This window comes from Atractosteus spatula, chromosome 28 (assembly GCF_055471065.1).
Source record: "Atractosteus spatula isolate fAtrSpa1 chromosome 28, fAtrSpa1.hap1, whole genome shotgun sequence".
Classification (NCBI taxonomy): Eukaryota; Metazoa; Chordata; class Actinopteri; order Semionotiformes; family Lepisosteidae; genus Atractosteus; species Atractosteus spatula.
In genome coordinates, this window is record NC_142733.1 from 6,196,422 (window position 1) to 6,216,664 (window position 20,243).

The following is a 20,243-nucleotide window of genomic DNA, read 5'->3' on the forward strand; positions in this document are numbered from 1 at the left end:
CAATGAAGCCTAAGGGAGAATTCAAATATTACTCGGTGTCAATAGTTAAAACTCTTAATACCAGCAGGGCAAGAAGCGATCAACATTCCTGTCGCTGTGTTGTAGATGTTGGAACGAATCTCGGGGATAAATGCCGTGTCGCCCCACTCATTGACTCTTCAAAGTGTCCGTCATGCCCTGTCTTCCGGGAAGAGGAAGAGCTGCGCCCTACTTCCGGTGTTTTGCTGGTGTTCTATGGTGAATTGGGTGCCGCTGTATGAGGATACATGGACCCGCTTTGTCGATCTCATTGAGCATTAATTTTCCCTGATAATTGCCTGTAAATATTCTTAATCGATCGCTCCACCTGGGTGAGAAGAAACGGCTTCAGGATGTCGGCTAGTGCGGTGTATGTCTTGGATCTTAAAGGAAAGGTAAGACTTGCGGGGTGGTGAGTGGTGGGGGGCTACAGTTAATTCTTAATGAGTAGCTAACCGTGCACCTGCATTTCTGTCGGACATACATATGGGGAAGTTTTGTATTTTTAGGAAGCAAAAAATAAAACCTTGCTTCTGCATTAGATGGATACAGGACATATATCATAATAGGCTGAACCAGGACAGGCAGGGCTAAGCGTGATTACACGGATTGGATATCGCAGGTCAGCGGATAAGAAACTGTTTAAATTAATTTTTACACGTCGCTGCTTCACAAAATAAGCAACGCCGCAATGATATTATTTTTTCACTGAGTTTCGTACTGAACAATCAACAAATTATGATCTGTAAAAACACGTTAAATTGTATTAATGATCACTTTTGTGAATCTGAGCACATTTGTGTACAGAATTAAGTATTGTTTTTTTTTTCATCGTAGTTCTATTGTCTTTGCTTGTAGAGGGTGCTACATATGTTGCCTGACCTAAGTGGAAGTCCTCTGTACTTGCGCTGCGCAAACCTTTCTCCTGGGGAAGTTGCCTCTAACGGCGAAGTTCTCTCGTATAGTGCAGAGAACGTGACTCTTCAATGGTGACTCAATTTTCGTCCAAATGCGAATTTAGCTGGGGAGGGGGTGGGGTGGGAGTTAAGTAATTTTCAGCTCCTTTTTTTTAAAAAAAACACCCCTGTTCAGTTTTGAAATGTTTACCTTGGCCAGTCGGGGCAGTTTTTATGTGCGCTCTAAATAGATAATCCTCACATTCCTTCCCCTGGATTTTCGTTCCATAGCAACGTGTTTCAAACCCAGCGTCCAAATCTCCCCGGTCAGATGACCCGGGCAGCACGGGTCTCGCAATTTCAAAATCGAAGGTTTTACCTTCAGACTTAAGTCTAGAAGTCTCACAACCCAAGTCCTGCAATGTAGGAACTGGGGGTCCTGTTGGGGTTTGGGGTGGGGATCCTCTGGTTTACTCCTGGTGGATAACAGGGCAGCAGGTTTTGCCGAGCTCCTTCAATCAGATATCACACAATGTGCTCTGGGAGAACTCCAGTCCAGCAGCTTTCACTGGTAACTGTTATATCATCTGTTTCTTAAAAACATTTTAACTGTCCAATTAAACAGGTGATTAAGTCATTGTAGAGATCACAAGGAAGAAGACCGAGAACCTTTCATCACAAAAGGACTAGTTAGACAAATTACAGTACTGTTATAATTAATCAGTAACACTTGTTCCCTATCTCTAAAAATCAATGATTAGGTTACTTATAAGACCGGTTCTGTTGATTTTCCCAGAGCAGTTTGAGACATATTTCAGCAAAAGCACAATACAGAGGAGAGTAGGAATAGTGTTAAATTAGCACAATTAAGGATTATTTGGACTAACTGAACCCCCTTCCACAGGTCTTGAACTGCTGACAATTTAGGGATTACCTGCAGTAGACTAGTATTTAGTATTACCTGTTAGACTATTGGCCTCTGACTGTCCTGTATTTGTAGAGCCCTGTCTATTTCTGCAGTATAGCTTGAGTTCCAAAGGGACAAAAACTATGAAGTGTGAAATCGATTTAGGAGAGCGACTGTGGTGGGACTGTCCAGGCATCGCGTTTTCCTCTTGGTGGGAATCTTGTATTTCCTCCGAAGTCGTTACTCATTTGTCTTTGAATGCCAGGTGCTCATCTGCCGGAATTACCGTGGAGATGTGGACATGTCCGAGATCGAGCACTTCATGCCCATTCTGATGGACAAGGAGGAGGAGGGCACCCTGTCCCCGATTCTGGCCCACGGAGGCGTTCGCTTCATGTGGATCAAACACAATAACCTGTACCGTATCCTTTCCGCGGCCTGGATCGGCAAGGATGTGGGGAGACGAGAGAGTAAAATGACTCCTTCCCTTCCTTCCTTTGAAGCTCCCAGTTAAAAATCTCCTTTAATATTGGCCTTTTCCGATTGCTCTGATACCTTGTCCCTCTGAGCTGTACTGACACAGCTGTGTTCATGCTGATCCTAACCTTAACCCATCCTTAACCCTCATGACCACTGCCTGTTGATGGATGCTTTATTAATATTCCTGTTACATAGATAATGCATTTAGTAAATTGTTGATAACTGGACTATACTTTTCACCTTCATGTATTCGACTTCAATCTAAAGTGTGGCTAAAACAACACCAGCTCTTGCTTTCTTTAACATGTCATTTCAACAGTTGTTGCAACCTCCAAGAAAAACGCCTGTGTCTCCTTGGTCTTCTCCTTCCTCTACAAGATTGTTCAGGTGGGAAGTGTTTTATTTCTTCTGGCCCAAAATAAACGTTTGGAATTGTTGTGATTCATCTTTTTAGTGCCTAGGCTTTGCATGCAGAATTCACTGCACACGTGTACACGTCTTTTTGTTCTTGACGTTGGTTTGAAGAAGAGATGTAAATGAACAAGATCCAGTCCAACGAGATTAGCAACTCGCAGGAAACCTGGAGACTGCAAAATGACTTCATATGCTTGTTCATTTCTGTACCTCGAGCAGTGTTTCTGTTGGCAATAAATCTTTGTGCTTTGCACAATAATGCTCTTTAATGTGAGTACAGTTCTGGGTTATGTGTTCTATTGAAATCGGTTTACTATCATAAAAGGTGCCCCTGCCCTATTTTTAAAATCTTAAAATAAAGAATTACCTATTACAAAACCTTTTAAAACTTGATCCTCTGTGCACATTTAACAAAGTCTTGCACAACATTTTGAATCCTGTTTTTCAAACGAATTATATAGTCGGCTCTGCAACCTTTTTATACTTACCAGCTTTATTTCTTGTGTGTCCAAAAATACAGCAGGGAAGATGCAATATCTTGGAATGACAAAATTACTGGCACGTGTTAGGTATTGAGAAAAAAACATCTGATGATGAAAAAAAGTGAATTGGTGTTGCTGACACTTGTATCTCAGCTGTGTGCACTGACGCTGTCCTGTGGTGTTTCGCAGGTCTTCTCCGAGTATTTCAAGGAGCTGGAAGAGGAGAGTATTCGGGATAATTTCGTCATCATCTACGAGCTGATGGATGAGCTGATGGACTTTGGTTACCCTCAAACTACAGATAGTAAAATCCTGCAGGAGTGAGTGTTCCCATTTTTTCAGCATTCCTTCTAGTTTTAACACCTTTAGCCATTTTCTAGGTATTTTTGCATTATTATTATTATTATTATTATTATTATTAATAATATACTAGTCTTTGTGTTGCAAAGAGATTCATGATCCTTGCCACAGTTGTCTTTAGTTGCTCTGATCCCATGGGATTGCATGGAAAGATGAGGATGGTATCCCTCAATCCATGTCTTTCTCCAGGTATATCACACAGGAAGGACACAAGCTGGACACTGGAGCCCCCCGCCCCCCCGCCACCGTCACCAACGCTGTGTCCTGGAGGTCGGAGGGCATCAAGTACCGGAAAAACGAAGTCTTCTTGGATGTCATTGAGTCGGTCAACCTCCTGGTACAGAATCAAACTGGAGACTTACAAAGATCGGAAGAATCAGTGAATAAATTGTGGCAGTGTGCAATATTGTAAAACGGACGCGAAATTAGATTGAATCAACTCTTCAGTTCATCTAAAAATGGCAAATTACAAAGCTTTTACTGCACAGACGTTTTCCATTGGATGGAACAGAAAAAACGTCAAAGGTGCTGTCAGGTGTTGGATATGTAACACCTTACTGCCACAGCTAGAGCTTTAGTTATTCCAGGCGTTCTTAACTTATCCAGTTATCATCTGTTATTCAATATTCAGCGGAAAGGCATTGATAGGAACAATAACATTTCTTTGCTGTGTTTAATCTTAATGCGAGCACAGTCTGTGTTAGTTCTGAAATTGTGCATGCAGGGTTTTTTTCCCTCTTGTAACCTTTTCAATTCTAGGTAATGTATTGTTAATTAGGTCTGAGGTGTTGAAGATATTAATTCATGGTTTTTAATTGGGCCGATCAGACTGAGAGTTGCAGGTGATGTCATTGTCCAAAAAAGGGATTGCAAAAACATGACCGAGTGTGGCCACATGATCACCCTGCTCGCTTGTTCACTCTTGACTTCCTCAGTTCACCGGCTTCTTTCTGGGAATATTCTCTCCCCAGGTCAGTGCCAATGGGAACGTGCTGCGCAGTGAGATCGTGGGCTCCATTAAGATGCGAGTCTTTCTGTCAGGAATGCCAGAGTTACGCCTGGGCTTGAACGACAAGGTCCTCTTTGAGAACACTGGCCGTGAGTTTCCCCGATGGCTTTTTGTTTTTTAAGCATGATGAGCACGGGGAGCCCTGCCCCATGTGCTTCTAGCTCAGAAGATCTAAAACCCTGGTTCCATGAACCTGCAAAACCGATAGAGCCCTTGCTCTTTTAACCTTATGTTTTCATTTTAATTTTAATTAACTCTTAAATAGACTTGCCCTCCCCCCTGCCAGCACCTACAGCATTCTATTTGAATTTCATGTTTTATATTTAATTATAACACTTAGGCTTTGCTATATGTTAATTCCGGCCATATGTTAAGCAGTAAGTTTTGTTTTATGAAAAGAGGGAGCTTTATTCAGTTTGTTAAATTAGCTGACCTGTTAGGAGTAGTTTCTCTTGACAGTGCAGGGTAATGCCCTCCCCCTGCCAGCACCTAATGGTATCTTTACAGTAGACCTGCTCTCCCCCTGCCAGCACCTAATGGTGTCTTTACAGTAGACCTGCTCTCCCCCTGCCAGCACCTTATGGTGTCTTTACAGTAGACCTGCTCTCCCCCTGCCAGCACCTAATGGTGTCTTTACAGTAGACTTGCTCTCCCCCTGCCAGCACCTAATGGTGTCTTTACAGTAGACTTGCTCTCCCCCTGCCAGCACCTAATGGTGTCTTTACAGTAGACTGCCTGGTAACCTGCCTTGTTGCAGCTGTCACTGCAGCTGCTGTTCTGTGCGCTGTTTCCAGAACAACTCCAGACCCAAATGGACAGGAATATGGGAGCCCCGATTTATTCAAAGAGTTTCAAGCAGAACCTCTTTTTTTGGACCAAACTGGTACGGTGCAGTTGGTGTCCCTCACTTTTAAAACACAGCTTGGAATGGCGGCTGAACAGAGTTAAACGCCGCCAAGTCAATAACTGCATAGAGTCGACTGCCATACCAAATGAGCAACAGAAATATCGGTGCATAACTCACGCAGTTAACAGCTGTGTCGATGAAAGAACGAGAGCATTGGCTGTTGTGTAGTTTGATTAGTTTTAGTCCTGATTTAAGGATGGTTTTCAAACCTGTCTCGGCTGATTGAAAACAGCACAATTTTGGCCTCTGAAGCTCCATTCTCTGAGCTTCACTATAGTGTTAAGACAGGTCTTCCTTCTGCTGGTCCTGAGGACTTGCACACCAGCTGAGCACTCGATTGAACAACAGAACTTTTAATAGACCTCATAGTAGGATTCATCTGAAGCTTTTAATGGTTTTCAGTTCCTACACATGAAAGAGGCTGCCGTTTAACTACTGCGTTTCTGAAGTAACTTAATACTCCGCCTCCGAGTACAGAAAAAACTTTGGGGAGGTTCCAGCCCGTGACGTAGGGTGAACACGAGTAAAGAGCCGAGCTGCGGGCCTGAGGGCCGGGGACCCCTGAGCTAAGGTGTTTGTCTGTGCCAGGAGGAAAGAGCAAGTCGGTGGAGCTGGAGGATGTGAAGTTCCACCAGTGCGTGCGGCTGTCCCGCTTCGAGAACGACCGCACCATCTCCTTCATCCCGCCGGACGGCGAGTTCGAGCTCATGTCCTACCGCCTCAACACACACGTGAGTTGCTTGGTTTTAAAAAAAACAGCAATCTGTAGCGTGCGGCACGGTGGCGCAGTGGTTAGCATTGCTGCCTCGCAGCTCTGGGGCCCAAAGTTCGATTTCACACCAGGGCTTCTATTTGGGTGGAGTTTGCATGTTCTCCTCATGTTCACGTGGGTTTCCTCCAGGTGCTCCGGTTTTCTTCCGCAGTCCAAGGGCATACTGGGAGGTTAAGTGGCTTCTGGGAAAACTGGCCCTGATGCGAGTGTATGTGTGCCCTGTGATGGACTGGAGTGATGTGGGGTGTACCCCACCTTGCGCCCGTTGTTTGCCTGGATAGGCTCTGGTTAATGGCTGAGTCCAGATTCGACCCCAGTTTTGAGACTGGGGTGCCCCAGCCCGCCATGTCTTATGTGTCCCACATCATTTTTTTTAAAGATTCAGAGCACCTGAACACCTGCATGCTCACGGACTAGAAAGCTAATTTAATTCTTGAGCACTTGAGAGCTGAGGAGCACTCAGGTTGTTCCAGCTGAATTGCATAATTGTACCTGTCGGCTTACAATTAAATTTTCCCAAGTATTTAGAAATTGGTGATTTTAGCATTTACATATTAAACCCTCTAGATTGGGGCTCTCTTTCTAGGGGGCACTCTAGAGCAGGGGGGCATTCCTGCAGAGCTGTAAGGATTTGTTTTTTAATTGGGAGAACTTGAAGAGATTGAAATAACAGTTAACCTGCTCCTAGTTGTCTACTAATTACTTAGATTAGAATGATAATCCGCAGACGCAGTGGACCGGATTATGGCACCCCTAATCCCTAATCCAGACCACAGGGCAAAATGGGCCTTGCAGAGTCATCACCACTTAAACTACAGAGGAGTCTATTCCAGTCCCTGCTCACTGGTTTGTACTGGGAACGGTGGATTGCTGAACCCATATTTGGACTGCTGTGGACAAATTAGGCTTTAGAAAACAGTTCAGTTCTTTCATTTGGATAAGTCATTACTTCAGGTCTTGGACACAGATGTGTGGTTTCCTTAGGATCTTTGGAGTGCAGGCGGGGCGCCACTTTTCTTCAGATGGTTTGTGTGCATTGCAGGTGAAGCCGCTGATCTGGATTGAGTCAGTGATCGAGAAGCACTCGCACAGCCGGATCGAGTACATGATCAAGGTACTGAGTCTGCCTCTTCCTTCTCCTGTCCCTCCACACCGGGTGTGTCAGACTCACTTCCTGGAGGGCCTTGAGTTGTCTGGTTAGCCTTGCAACTCGAGCAGTCAATGAGACAATTTAAAAAATAATTTTCTTAGGCATGTGTAGGAATTTTCTTAATGTTTTCTGCTGTGTTTACTCAGAATATTCAATTCACTAGGTGTAGTTACCTATGAATCACTTGGGAGCCTTGCTAGATATATTATAATTCTGCAGTTAATTAAATAATTAGACAAATTATGTAACAGAGCTTGTGTGGAACAGAAACTTAAAGACACAAGGCCCTTCCTCCAGGAATTGAGTTTGACTCTCCTGCTCTACACATTCCTTTAAGCATGAAGTTCTTATTCACCCGGTTGTGAAATGTCCAAGAGCAGCTGTCTGTCTGTGGATGTATTTGGAGGAACTGACATCTTTTTCAGACTCAGGTTTCAGATTCAAGTGTCCCTCAAATAGCTGAAACTTTCAAGCTTCAGTCTTGAAAGTTATGAAACATCTAAAGAAAGTAAACTGGTTATATGTGATGGGTGACTTCCAGTCCTCAGGGAGATGTCCAGCATGTTTTGTGGGTCTTTTTAAATCATCAGCAGCTTCAGACCTATGCAGGAGGGTTAGTGTGGTTCAATTAAGCCTTATGTTACGAGACAGAAAGATAAAAGCAGTCAGCGATTTATCTTTTGTATTTACAAATTTATTTACAATAAAAATAATATAATTATAATAACCATTACTTATAACAAGTAAAAAGAACAAACCAAAGTTCACTTATCTAAAAGTCCTGGTCCATAAATGCACTTCCATCACTTTTCTGTAGATGAAGATGTTCCCAGGATTTTCTCATTCAATTTGTATGTCCGCCAAAACAGATAAAACGATCAGCAAAGTTCAATATCCTTCGATAAATAGTAAATCCACACACAAATCCTGGCCACACGTAAAGTGTCCTCAAAGACTGCTGAATCCCATGAGCAAAGTGTGCTTGAAGAACAAAAACCCCATGCAAATCTGTTGGTCGATCGCCCTTTATATACCCGAGCCACTTCTCGAACTTTCTGAACCCCTCACGTGACCTGTCCACACTCAACGGATTACGTAGTCATTCTAGAACATTCTGATTCCGAAAACACAAAATAATATTAATTATTTATATGAAACAAAGTTATTAACAATGAACTCTCTAGTCAATATGAAACAAAAATGTATGTATATTTATTCGTAACACCTAATAGAGCTCGTTTAGACTGGAGGTTGAAGCTGTTTGTCTTGTGGTGGGCCACATGGTGCCTCCCGCGGAGGAGCAGCTGAGGGGGGTGGGGGGTCGAGCCCTCCGTTCAAGCCCCCATGCCAGCATTCACTGCCTGTGAAATCCCCCCCCGCACACACGCTCAACACAGCCCACCTCTCTCCACCAGGCCAAGAGCCAGTTCAAAAGAAGATCGACGGCCAACAACGTCGAGATCCACATCCCTGTTCCCAATGATGCCGATTCTCCCAAGTTCAAAACCACGGTCGGGAGCGTGAAATGGGTGCCGGAGAACAGCGAGATCGTGTGGTCCATCAAGTCGTTCCCGGTAAGCGCCGCGCACGGGGCGGGCTTTTGAGCCCTTTGTGACCCACAAGGGCTCGATAGGCCCACCAGCAGAAAGAGTCTATGAGCCCTGCATCTGGGCTTCCCGGTTTTCGGTGAGCTGGGACGGACGAAGAGCCGGGTTCCACTAAACAAACTGCATCTCAGCCACATTCGAGCGGCATATTCTGCAAAGGTTTCTCCTGCCTGAAAGAAAGAAATGTCGCTTTTTTGAGTTTCACCAGGCGTCAATAAAACATTTTTTTTCATTGGACACGTGAGTCATTGTTTGTAGCCAAATCATGGTTCTGTGAATATATTGCACTTCTCGTCCTTGAAAAATAATAAAACAATACATGCACACATCGTATAAAATAATAATTTGACCGTCTAATAATTTCAAGATAGGTAGAAACCTGTTTCTACAGGTCACACTCAGTCACCTATTTTTGTAGACTGATGTAATTTTATGTATTAATGTATATAAAAAGACTGTAGTAGTATTATAACTTGGATTCATTACTTTTCTCAGGGAGGCAAGGAATACCTGATGAGGGCTCATTTCGGGCTACCCAGCGTAGAGGCTGAAGACAAGGAAGGAAAACCGCCGATAAGTGTGAAGTTTGAGATCCCCTACTTCACCACCTCCGGAATCCAGGTAGGCGCTGCGTTACTGCTTTCTTCCACCAGATGGCGCGCTGCCTTTACAAAGCGCTGCCGAATGCGAGAACAGACTCTGGAGGCAGCGCAAGGCGGCGCTATTGGTTCACGAAGGAAGCGTGGCGCCCTCCAAATCGTTAACGTGGGACACATCAGCGTGGGGGAGTGCACGCCGTACGGAGCAGCAGGAGCAAATCTTTTTAGTTCTGAGGGGATTAAAACGCATAGGTAGTGTGTTTAATCCCAGCATTTCCAAAGATATATTTATTTCATTTTCAGCAGGGGTACAAGTGCTTCTTACAATTTAGAATCATATAATGTTGGGAGTGCAATATGTCGTAGGCTTCAGCGTGAGGGTATGTTCTTTCTTAAAGAGTTCTGGTATCAATTATTAGACGTCCCTGTAGTATCAGACCCTGAGTAGTGATGACTGCGCTGAATTTCGAGCTTGGTGCTTTGTCACAGTTGTATCGTTTCAGCGTGAAGCTCGCTCGCTCATTTTTTGTCTTGTGTTGGATTGGGCCAGGCTTGGATGGGATGTTTTGGAAGACGCGACCTCTGGGGAGCGTTTTTTTTATTAAAAAGCTCAGGTGTGACGAGGCAGAGAGAGCGAAAAGGTGTGCGCTGGTGGGGGGGGGGGTCTGCAAACCAACATGTGCTTCTCTCTGGGCAGGTACAGAGCGTGCCAGCCCTCAGACCTGTGCTGCCACTCTGAGAGGGCAGGGCTGGGTCTGGGCGCTGCGGTTTCTAAGAGCTGCTCCCTGTCTGAATGTGGCGGGGCCTCGCTGCGCCCTGTTGAGGATTCCAGGGCAGGGAAATGAAGGGAAATGAAAGTTCAGGTGCACAGCCAGGTGCCGCAGACCAGTCGTCCCTGTTTTTCCATTTAGAACAGCCTGGAGGACAACTGCTTGCCATCCAGTCTGCAGAGAGGGATAAGCCTGCCTCCAGCTATTTGTCTGGTTGACTGAAAAGGCTATTTCTCTCTGCCAGTGTACCTTTTTGTCTCCAGTGTTTTTGAGCTGCAATTTAGTTCAATCCGAGAGTAATTAATTTGTCTTACTCACCATTTTGTTGCCTGTTTTCCTGTAGTGCCCAATCTTTTCAACACCCCATTTAATCTCCATCTGTCCATTTTCCAACTGCTTTATTCAGTTTGGGGGGAGCCGGAGCCTATCCCGACAAGGACGCACGCACACTCACACCAGGGCATGTTTTTCCATTTTCAGTCTTAATTATCACACTGCTACATCTCCTCTGCGAATGATCACATACTTAAAATCGAAGTTATCCTTAAAATGGAGCATTCCTGACCTACAAAGCCCAGTACTGCTTCCTGACATTTATTAGTCCCGATTTCGGTTGCTGTACGTTAAGTCTTTCTGGTACAGTGCTTTGTAGTGATGCTCAGACTGCTCAGTCCTGCTGTATTGTATGGAAATGGCTTCACCACTACTACAATACTCCTCGTGCTTGTGCCATGTGACCTTCAGAAACTGCCTGTCGATTGTAAGAAAACTCCACAGACAAATTGTCTGTCTGCTTTTTGCGCTCAGTATCACATCCAGGAAGAAATGGATCATCAGACGATTATAACCTGGGTGCCAGAAGCAGACAGACCCGTTTTGATGCATTCTGGGAGAAAAAACAGGATTCTGGGAAAGGTCCTAGACCAAAAGAGTTAAGGTCCCCAGGAGGTGTGCCTGACTGGAAATCTGCATGCATTGTGAGACATTGTATCCACCGATAGTTACTGTAGATGTGTGTTTCTTTTTACTGAGCAATTTCTTAACAGCAGCTTGAAGTGGAAAAACAGGATTTCCCCTCATATTTGGTTTAATCTGTGCTGTAATACCTGAAAAGCTAATTGAGATAAAACATGCTGTAATTACCGTCAAGTTACGTGATTAATTGCTACTCTTACTTCAAACAAACTGGCTACAGCTCTGATTTCTGAGAATTATTTTTTTCACACTATTAGTCCAACAGATGAGGCCAGTTACTTTATTAAACTTATTGTGAGTTTTTCCACATGCTTATGCCCAAAGGATGTTATTGTACAGCTCGTTTCTTGTACGTTTTATGGGTTATTAATCACAGAATAAGACATGTTGAAACATTTCTAGACTTACAATAAGGAGCATGGCTCTTGCTCTTGAGGTGTGAGAAGAGGCCTCATGTTCTGCAGATCAGCATGGAGTATTTTGTTTTTTGATCAATTTCACTTTAGTTTCATACCTCTAAAGAATATTAGGCATCCCAAACGGAACTGAAATTTGAAAAAAAACCACAGATGCTCCCATTAAAATTGAATTTCTCATGAAATGAGGAAGTTTTTGCAAGAATGGAAAGTGGATTTTTTTATTTAACCTCTGTTAGTTAAGATGCTGCTCTTTTTTTCATTCTTTGTGAGTGTCATCTTGGGTAATAATCATCACTGTTGCAGCTTCAGAGCTGCTATGCGTTTGTATAGGTAGGTGAATATCTTCCATCTGAGCTATTTTCAAGTCCAGGCACTCCTTCATCAAACCAACAATGAATCACATCTGATTTAGTACAGGGTGTAAGAAAACGCATAAACGAATAATGGTTTTGCAGGCTGCAGTGAAAAGGGACTTGAGTTAGGGTTATTGAATCTCGGAGCATGAATAAATTAAGACAAATGCCACTTAAATTGGTATCCCAGCTCTGTATCAGACATGAACACTGCTCATCATCCGTCAGTTTGTGGGTGATATGTGGTGAGGCTCACAGCACAGTTGTGTCAGCTCAGTCTGATGGACCTCTGTCTGTATGGAGTTTGCATAGTTTCCTTGTGTTTGTCTGGTTTTTCCTGGGTGCCCTGTTTTCCCTTCACATCCCCAAGACGTGTTGGCCAGGCTTAATTGATGGCCTAGTTGCACAGCCCTGCGATGCAGGGGGCAGAGTAAGTGTGTTTTCACTTCCTCCCCAGCAGTAAAGAGGTGTACTGATATTGGTTGGATGGATCAAACAACTACTGTGCACCCTGAGCAGGCATTCCAGAGAATTAATCGAAAAACAAAAGATCACAAAGTGGTGAGCTCTTAGTCTGGAGATGGTTAAAATACAGCTCAGTCTATAGTGCACTTAAAGAGCTAAAAGGAAAAAGATTAGAACTACTGAATCTGTGACCAGAGTGTCTGTTTTTTTGTAACCATACTTTGTTGCTGCACTGGAGCAGGTAAATCAGTTATGTTTTTTTTTCCACATTTGTCACCGCGCGAGATGCCGCGACTTTGAAGACTTAAGGCTTGATCGCGCCTAAACTTTTGTTTTTCACACTTTCAGAAAGCACAGAGGTCACGTCCTCGTCTTTATCCGCAGGCTGAGGTGCTGCCTCTGGCCTGTGGATTTTCTGATCAAACGGTTAAGGCAGGGCTAAGGGACTCGACGGAAACCACTTAGCTAGCCGGAAAAGTGTCGCCCTATCTAAGTGGTTCCCAGTCCTTGTCCTAGTGAAGAAGCAGAAGAAGAACGGTAATAATTATTCATTTGCTGTTTGTCCCCAGCTCTTTAACATGCTGGAACTGTTCTATTTTGTTAGTGAATCAAAATCCCAAGCTTGGGACTAGAAACAAAATGCAAATTTTGCAATGATGCAGCTTCTTGTTGCTTCAATCAGTTAAGACTTCGAAGATCTAATGAAGGTGGGATGGGATGAAGCCCAGCAGGTGTGTGGGTCACCAGAGCCAAGAATGGGAACTGCTGCCCCATCCCAACGGGGTCCAGCACACGGGCTGTTTCCGTCTTGCGTTGGGAGGCAGGAGAGTCGTTTGCCAGCCACTGCACGGGGGTGACGAGCTTTGAGGACTCTGGGCGTTCGTGTCAAGCAAAATAAGGGAAGCAGAAGCCTTCCTAGGAGATGGGAGTCGTCGGTCTATCTCGGCTGATGGCTTTTTTTCAGGGGCACACTGTTGGTGTTCTCCATTCCCTGTGGCTTGACTGTGTAGCCGGCTGCCTCCCGATGGCGTTTGATGTTTCCATTAAGAGCGCAATAAAGTGCCCGCCGGCTGAGCTTTATTAAAGGGATCAAGCCGAGCAGCCCAGCCATCGCTGCTGTGCATGCGCGCCACACGGTCATATTCGTATTACAGATGAAAACTGTACAAAAAAACAAAAAGCCGGGCACCACATAATCGGCTTCTTAATTAGACACGCCGCATATCAAAGTTGTATTTTATTACACCACTAACTGCTGGGGCAGATGTGCATTAAGCATGGAAAATAGTACCCCGCCACCTTATGCCTGTGCTTTTGCCATTGTAGAGGAGAGGGAAGTTGTTCAGGGCAATTATACAGCAGCAAGAGGGGCTTATGTGTTTTACAGAGAGGGGGAGAAAGCCACATCATGGCCTCTCTTTCTTTCTGACGTGTAATCAGGCCGAGTCTGTAGGCTGTATTTGACGTTAGATGGCGGTACTTGTAGAACAGGATGTGCTTTCTCGAAGCTGATGGCCGTGCTGCGTATCGGGGAGCTCATATTGCGTAGTGCATGGCGATGGCGGTGGGGATTCTGCTCCTGATAGTTTATACAGCCTCACGGCAAAACAGACGAATGACTTGGAAACAGGCCAGAGGCGCCCAGTTTTATGTCAGTCCTGCAGGTTTGCTGAGATTTCCAGCCAACAACGTGAAATAAGCTGGTTTGACAGCATAATGATTTTTTAAAAAACGTCCGTCTAGGCTACGTACCTGCTGGGCCCGGAGTAAGACCTGCGTAATGGTGGAAATGATTGTTTTGAAAAAAAATGGAGTCACCAAAAACATGCACCCTCGTTTTTTTTAGCATAGTTTTTTTTTTTTTACTCTCCCATCTGTTATTTCTGCTGTGATTGGAAGCAGCAGAGATTAAGATGGTAATGTGATGAGTGCACAGCACTACAGCATTACTGCCGGCCAGTTAGATCAGATTGTCTCACGAGACCTGGCGAGAGCATCTGAAGTCATGCTGGGCCTTATCGTACATATTGACATACAGTTCAGATGTGCGACTTTCTGTCCAAGAGTTTAGTTTCTCAATTTTCTTGGTGTTGCACCGGTTTTTGTCCCCAGTAGAAAAAAACATTGAGCATAAACTCATCAACCTTATGCAGAACAGTGTAAGAATTGATAGTAAAGACTGTGAACAGAAAAAAGATCTCTAAACCATGCATGTACAACTGTTACTTCAGTAAGTACATTTACTGGTCTGGATCCCAAAATGATTTAATAAGGTTCAATCTTTTTACAGCAATTTGCTTTGTTCATGCTGTTCCAGCTTTGTAGTTTTGAGTCCTTTCTATAGATAGGCAAACCTCTGCCTGTCATTTCACAGGCTATGGACACTTGTTGTTTCCTCAAAGAACAACATAGAGTCTTATAATGTGACCTCTAATGCAGATACTACTAATGTAATTGTGCAGCTATTAAGAACATTCTAAAAGTTCAAGAGATAAAGCGAGACAGCGAATGAGTACCGATCTGTACACATGATCAGATTGTGATGAAGTGTTTTGTGGTTTTCTTTCTGTTTGCTCAAACGCTGAGGAGTCACATTCTAGAATACGGTTTGGTCCATTCAGAAAGAAAAAGTCCATAGCCTGTGGAATGACTATAAATCATGTAAGGCCAGATCACCCGAATGCATATGTTAAGAAAAATATAATAGTAAATCACTTAGGAATCCTGAAAAGTAAAGGTGTTTAATTTTGATAACTTTATTAAACGACTGTGTATGTCTTTTACAAATGAAATTACAAGCATACAGTCTCTCTTTAGACTAATATAAATGTCAATCTATGTGTAGGCAGAGTGTAGACAGTTTTTTAGGCTTTTATTATAACAATACCAACAGTATGTAGATAAAAACAAAAACATACAAGCAAGTAGAGGCTAGATGTACATTGGAACATCTGATTCAGATGAGAGATGTCTTAAGATTAGTTGCTAATTGAAATCAACTATATCTTGAAAAACGTTGGGGTATCGGGGTATCAACAGCATAGTGGGGTAGCTTGATTCTCATTCCCACTATGTAAAGCCCGTGAGTATGTAGCCCAGAGAAAATAGCCGTTGTATATCCATAGAACCTCTCCCTGTCAAATGTCTGAGGGCCGGAGAGGCCAAGAAGTCTCCATCTATAGTCTTGACTTCTTTTCCTAGAAGCATCATTTTGGTTGCCCGGGAAACTGTGCCAGGCAATTCTGGCAGTTTCCTTACACCTCTTTTTAACAGCAGCTGCAGAGAGTAGGTTTTGGCAGTAATGAAAGGACCTTGAAGCAGATTTTAAATAACTGTACTGATATAGAACTCGTGCTGCATTTAGGACTGAGCCTTGCATCACTGGCCAACTGTGTAGGACAAGTGTTACTTAAATACAGTAGGTATATATATATATCGCATTATTATAATAGAACTGAGTGTTTGCACTTTCATCCGAGAAACATAAACCACATTCAGAGATGTGTACAGTAGGAGTGGAGAACTATTTCAGAGTGACTATCCCAGCGAACCTGCTGACCTCTCTCCAGCTGTACTCCACAAACGGAGAAAGGCCCGAAACCTGTATTCGCCATCTGATGGGAAACCAAACCCAGAACACATCATGACCACTTCAAGCGGCGGACTCCGATGACCGCGCAACAGCTCCCGGGTTTAATTAAGGCCATTTTTAGCACCCCGGTCTAAGGTTTTATTTTAATTCCTGTATTAAAGAAGGTTAGCAAGGTAACCTTGCCAGCAGGTTTAGCAGGTTCAGTCGCCAGCAGGTTAAGCTCATGTTGGGGAAACAGCTTTATTGTGCCATACTTCCAAAAGTCTGGAACAGGCCATGCCATGTTGTGGAAGCCCACAGCTTGGCTTTATTCAGGAATAAAGCTGGATAAGATCTATGGAGCAATCAGCTACTAGCAACCGAGCAATACTGATGGGTCAAAGTGGCCTCCCCTCGTTTGTAACCTTTCCTGTGTTCTTCCGATCAGAGTTATCTGTAAAGCATCGCAGATGGTTTTCATAACATTGTGAAACTTTTCCTAGCCTAAGAATGACAACGCGCCTCTTGCTGTTAGAAAACCTCGACTACACAAGACGCATAGAGGGTGCAGCTGCTTGTTGGTCTTAAAAACAAGACCAGCGAGTTGTGTGGAGGCGAGGGCAAACATTTACTGAATAGACACATCTTCTAGAGCCGAGGAGGGGCTAGAGCTCGAGCGCAGTCCAGCGTAATGCCAGTGTTCAGGTTCAGAAAGGGACACATGCTGATCATCGGGGGGTCTGCTCCTGTTTTTGCCCCCACCCCCCCCCCCCACGCCAGCAGATCAGGGCACAGCACGGCCGTTCCACCTCCCGTAACGCTCTCACGAACGGGTGTGGCGTCGGTCAGTGGTGCGATCGTAGAACATTCACCCAGGATGAGTAGCTGGAGGAAAACCAAGAGTGGACACAAAAGCATGTCAAGGTAGTGATTTTAAACATGCGCGATTCACAGCAAAATGGCGGATGAACCTGTGATTCAGTAATGGGATGTACACCCCCCATGACGTTTAACCCCCCCCCTCTCCGTTCAGGCCTCCTTTTTGTATAAAATAATGCAATTCTTCTCCTTAATTAAATCTTCTTAAATGTCTATTTCGGTCAACCTGTTTAGCGACCGATTCTTTTCTTTTCAGGCGCACGGCTATTTTGGTTTTTATTGCTCCTTCAGAAGACTGGGCTCAGGCCTGTCAGCTGGGGTTTTTTTTCCACACAGACGGCGGCTTTAACTCGGCCGGTCAGATGGGAAAGGAACGATGCCCAGAACGTTCGCGCGCTTGGAGGTCACCGACGTTGCTTGCTAAGCGAAAATGTTTGGGAAGCCGCGTCGCAGCGCATGGCACGCTGTCGTCAGAGCGTGGCGGGGAGAGACGCTCGGCCTGGCCTGCCTGGTCAGTAATGAGAGAGGCTGTCCAGGGCCGCAGCACCCACTGTGGCTGAACTTGCATTTCTTGGCTAGTTCCATCTTTTCTCTCCTCAGCCAGCTCTAACATGGAATTAGTGTTTCAGGGGAGGCCGCTTATTTTAGCTGGAATGTCTAGACTGTGTGATTCCAGATCCTCAGATGTTGCAGTCGCATAAGAACACAGCAGGCTGGGTGCCAGTGGGATCGTCTTTTATAATAGACATGTTTTCTTGAGTCAAATCAAAATAAGAACAAGGCGTTAGTGAGCTGTCCTTTTTGACAGATTTACAGTCTACCTGCCTGCGTACAAGCCATTTCAGTTTTTCAAAAATGTTTTTTTACTAAAGCAAATTGATCTGTTGAGGCAATGTGAGCATTAAAGCAAGTCCTTTAATATTGTAACTTATTGATATGTCGGAAAATAACATTTGGTTTCTCAAATCTGGATCTATTTAGCACCGGAGAGCTGCGTCATTTCTTTCACTGGTTCAGTTTCAGTGTGCTTGCGCCATGATCTTCACATCCATGTGAAATGGCTCTCTTTCTGGCAGGTACTGTGTTAGGGTGTCGGCGGTGCTGTGTTTTCAAATAAGGGGTTTCACTGTTGAATGGCTGTCTTCCCTTTTTTTGAGCACCTAGTTTTTTTTTTCCAAATATCAGCACTCTTATTTTTTTTTGTTCTTCTGCTGAGCGTCTTGCAACAGTAAGCCAGCGTGTTTCTGGGAAGCGCACCGGGCTGAATTGTGCAACACAACTGAAGTACAGTAAGGCTCCTAGGGGCCAGAAGGTCAGGGTTTGGACTCCCCCAGCTGTGCATGATGTGCTGCAGATGTCTGACAGATGTGTAGGCTTGTCATTCTCTGCTGCAGCGAAGGCAGGTCACGCTGATTGCAATTTGCTTTGGTACCGAGGACCCTTAAGTTACAACAGTGTTACCCTTAAAGCCAGTGTTCCCCATGAACACAAAGGGATGCGATTTCTTTATGTGGAATTAATAGAATAAAAAGTCTAGTCTTAATCTTAGAGCATGGTGGATGGCTGAAGTCTTCAGTTGTACAGCTCTCAACTGGGGCCAATTAAAATGACACCAAGGACTCTCTTTCCACTGCGATTGCTTTTACTTATGAGGGTATTTTAAACCAAACCAGAGGTCGCATCGTAAGATCTGTAGTAAAGTATGCCTTAACACGGTTCTCAGGTATAGAGAACCCCCTGCAAGCCAAACACTGCATCATGCTGTTGTGAAGTTTCTTTTTCCCCTCTTGCATTGCAGTGTGTGTGAGCTGGTAGAGAGTGTGACTAAAAATATCAAACACTCATGTGTAATCAATTGCTCAAAATTACACAATGTGGTCTTAGGTACAGCATCCAAAATATGGTACAATTTCGCAACATTGAAAACTGAAAAATGTGAAATGTTACACAGCAGTGGAAGGTGCCATTTCCCTAATTTGTATTAATATCTTACGTTTCTTAACCACTTCTCTATAAACTGTTTTTCTTACATTAGTGTGCAAAAGGTTCTCAGGCTCCTGAGCCATTGATTTGAATAGGCAGCCCTAGTGTGGTACAGTACATCTTAAATTAGTCATGGGTGCCCTTTTCTTGTTTATTTTGATAAAGCCTTCCGGGTGTTGTAGAAGATGCTTAGGCACATCGACTATTTTAAAACCAGTGTACTCATGAAAAATACCTTGTCAGCTGAAAAGTGGTGCTTTTTGTGTGAAAAGGAGGGTGATAATGCCAGGAAGTGGTTTCCTGATTTTCATGGAGCAATCTCTGTGTTATAAATTAATTTGTGCCTGGATTAGCAAACCCTCTGCTTGAAAGCAGTTAGGGCCAAGCACACTGGTCTAGAACTGGTTAAGAAATAAAAGATTTGTTGTCTAAAATCTTTCCAAGCAAAACCCATCAAATACAGCGGGTTTCCTACTGGCTCTGGCTTTTAAGTAAGGCATTGTTTGTCCATGCAGGTATAAACCATCAGCATTCACCACTGTCCTATGCAGACAGAATTTCAAATACCCCAGTATTGAAAACTGTGTTCACTTAAGTGTGGGTATAGCTGTTCCAAACGCATCCTGCATTCATGCGATGCTTCTTTCACAGTGGAAAACTTAATACGCACATGTGCACAGCAGTAAAGAATGCAGACGTACAAAAGCAATCAGTTGTGAAGAATCACAGATGTGCAGCTTCATAGCTTGGTTCAAGCCTTGCAAGGTTCTTCAATTCACTATTTCTGACTTGACCACAGCAGCACTTAGACATGCTTCTTGGGCCATTTCATCGGAAAAGAGAACTAGCAGAAGAGGGGTGTTTTCGTGTTTTATCAGCCCCGCTGCACGTGGGCTTCAATGCGCCAGTGCTCCCATTTGCATGTTGCTGAAAGAGCAGCAGCACCACAAACAACCATAGAAGTATTCCAGGTAAACTGTCTCCTAAGGCTAGTATTCCTATATGAGGGGGGCCTTGGGTGCCAAACTGGGTATATTTTGGCCCAGAAAATGTCTGCATTTCGCTGGAATGCCCTCTTTCATCCATCTTATAACCACTTCTTCCAATTCAGGGTTCAAGGAGAGCTAGAGCCTATCCCAGCAAGCAACGGGCTCAAGGCAGGGTCCATCCTTGATGGGATGCCAATCTGTCACAGGGCACACACACAGATACACACATGGTGACACC

At 44.2% G+C, this 20,243-nt stretch overlaps 1 protein-coding gene across 2 annotated transcripts in view; it reads left to right on the forward strand.

Moving 5' to 3' along the window:
• The first annotated feature begins 208 nt into the window (after positions 1 to 208).
• LOC148813862 (AP-1 complex subunit mu-1) overlaps positions 209 to 20,243 on the forward strand; it is a 30,945-nt gene continuing 10,910 nt past the window's right edge. The window contains exons 1-10 of one of the 2 annotated variants that reach the window (XM_088907452.1): positions 209 to 413; positions 2,087 to 2,243; positions 2,621 to 2,688; positions 3,387 to 3,517; positions 3,747 to 3,894; positions 4,529 to 4,655; positions 6,062 to 6,204; positions 7,288 to 7,359; positions 8,811 to 8,969; positions 9,498 to 9,623. In XM_088907452.1, the coding sequence (XP_088763578.1) occupies positions 372 to 413; positions 2,087 to 2,243; positions 2,621 to 2,688; positions 3,387 to 3,517; positions 3,747 to 3,894; positions 4,529 to 4,655; positions 6,062 to 6,204; positions 7,288 to 7,359; positions 8,811 to 8,969; positions 9,498 to 9,623 (1,173 nt within the window). In that variant the 5' untranslated portion in view covers positions 209 to 371. The remainder of the gene's footprint in view (positions 414 to 2,086; positions 2,244 to 2,620; positions 2,689 to 3,386; positions 3,518 to 3,746; positions 3,895 to 4,528; positions 4,656 to 6,061; positions 6,205 to 7,287; positions 7,360 to 8,810; positions 8,970 to 9,497; positions 9,624 to 20,243) is intronic. The other variant, XM_088907454.1, reaches the window with a different exon arrangement.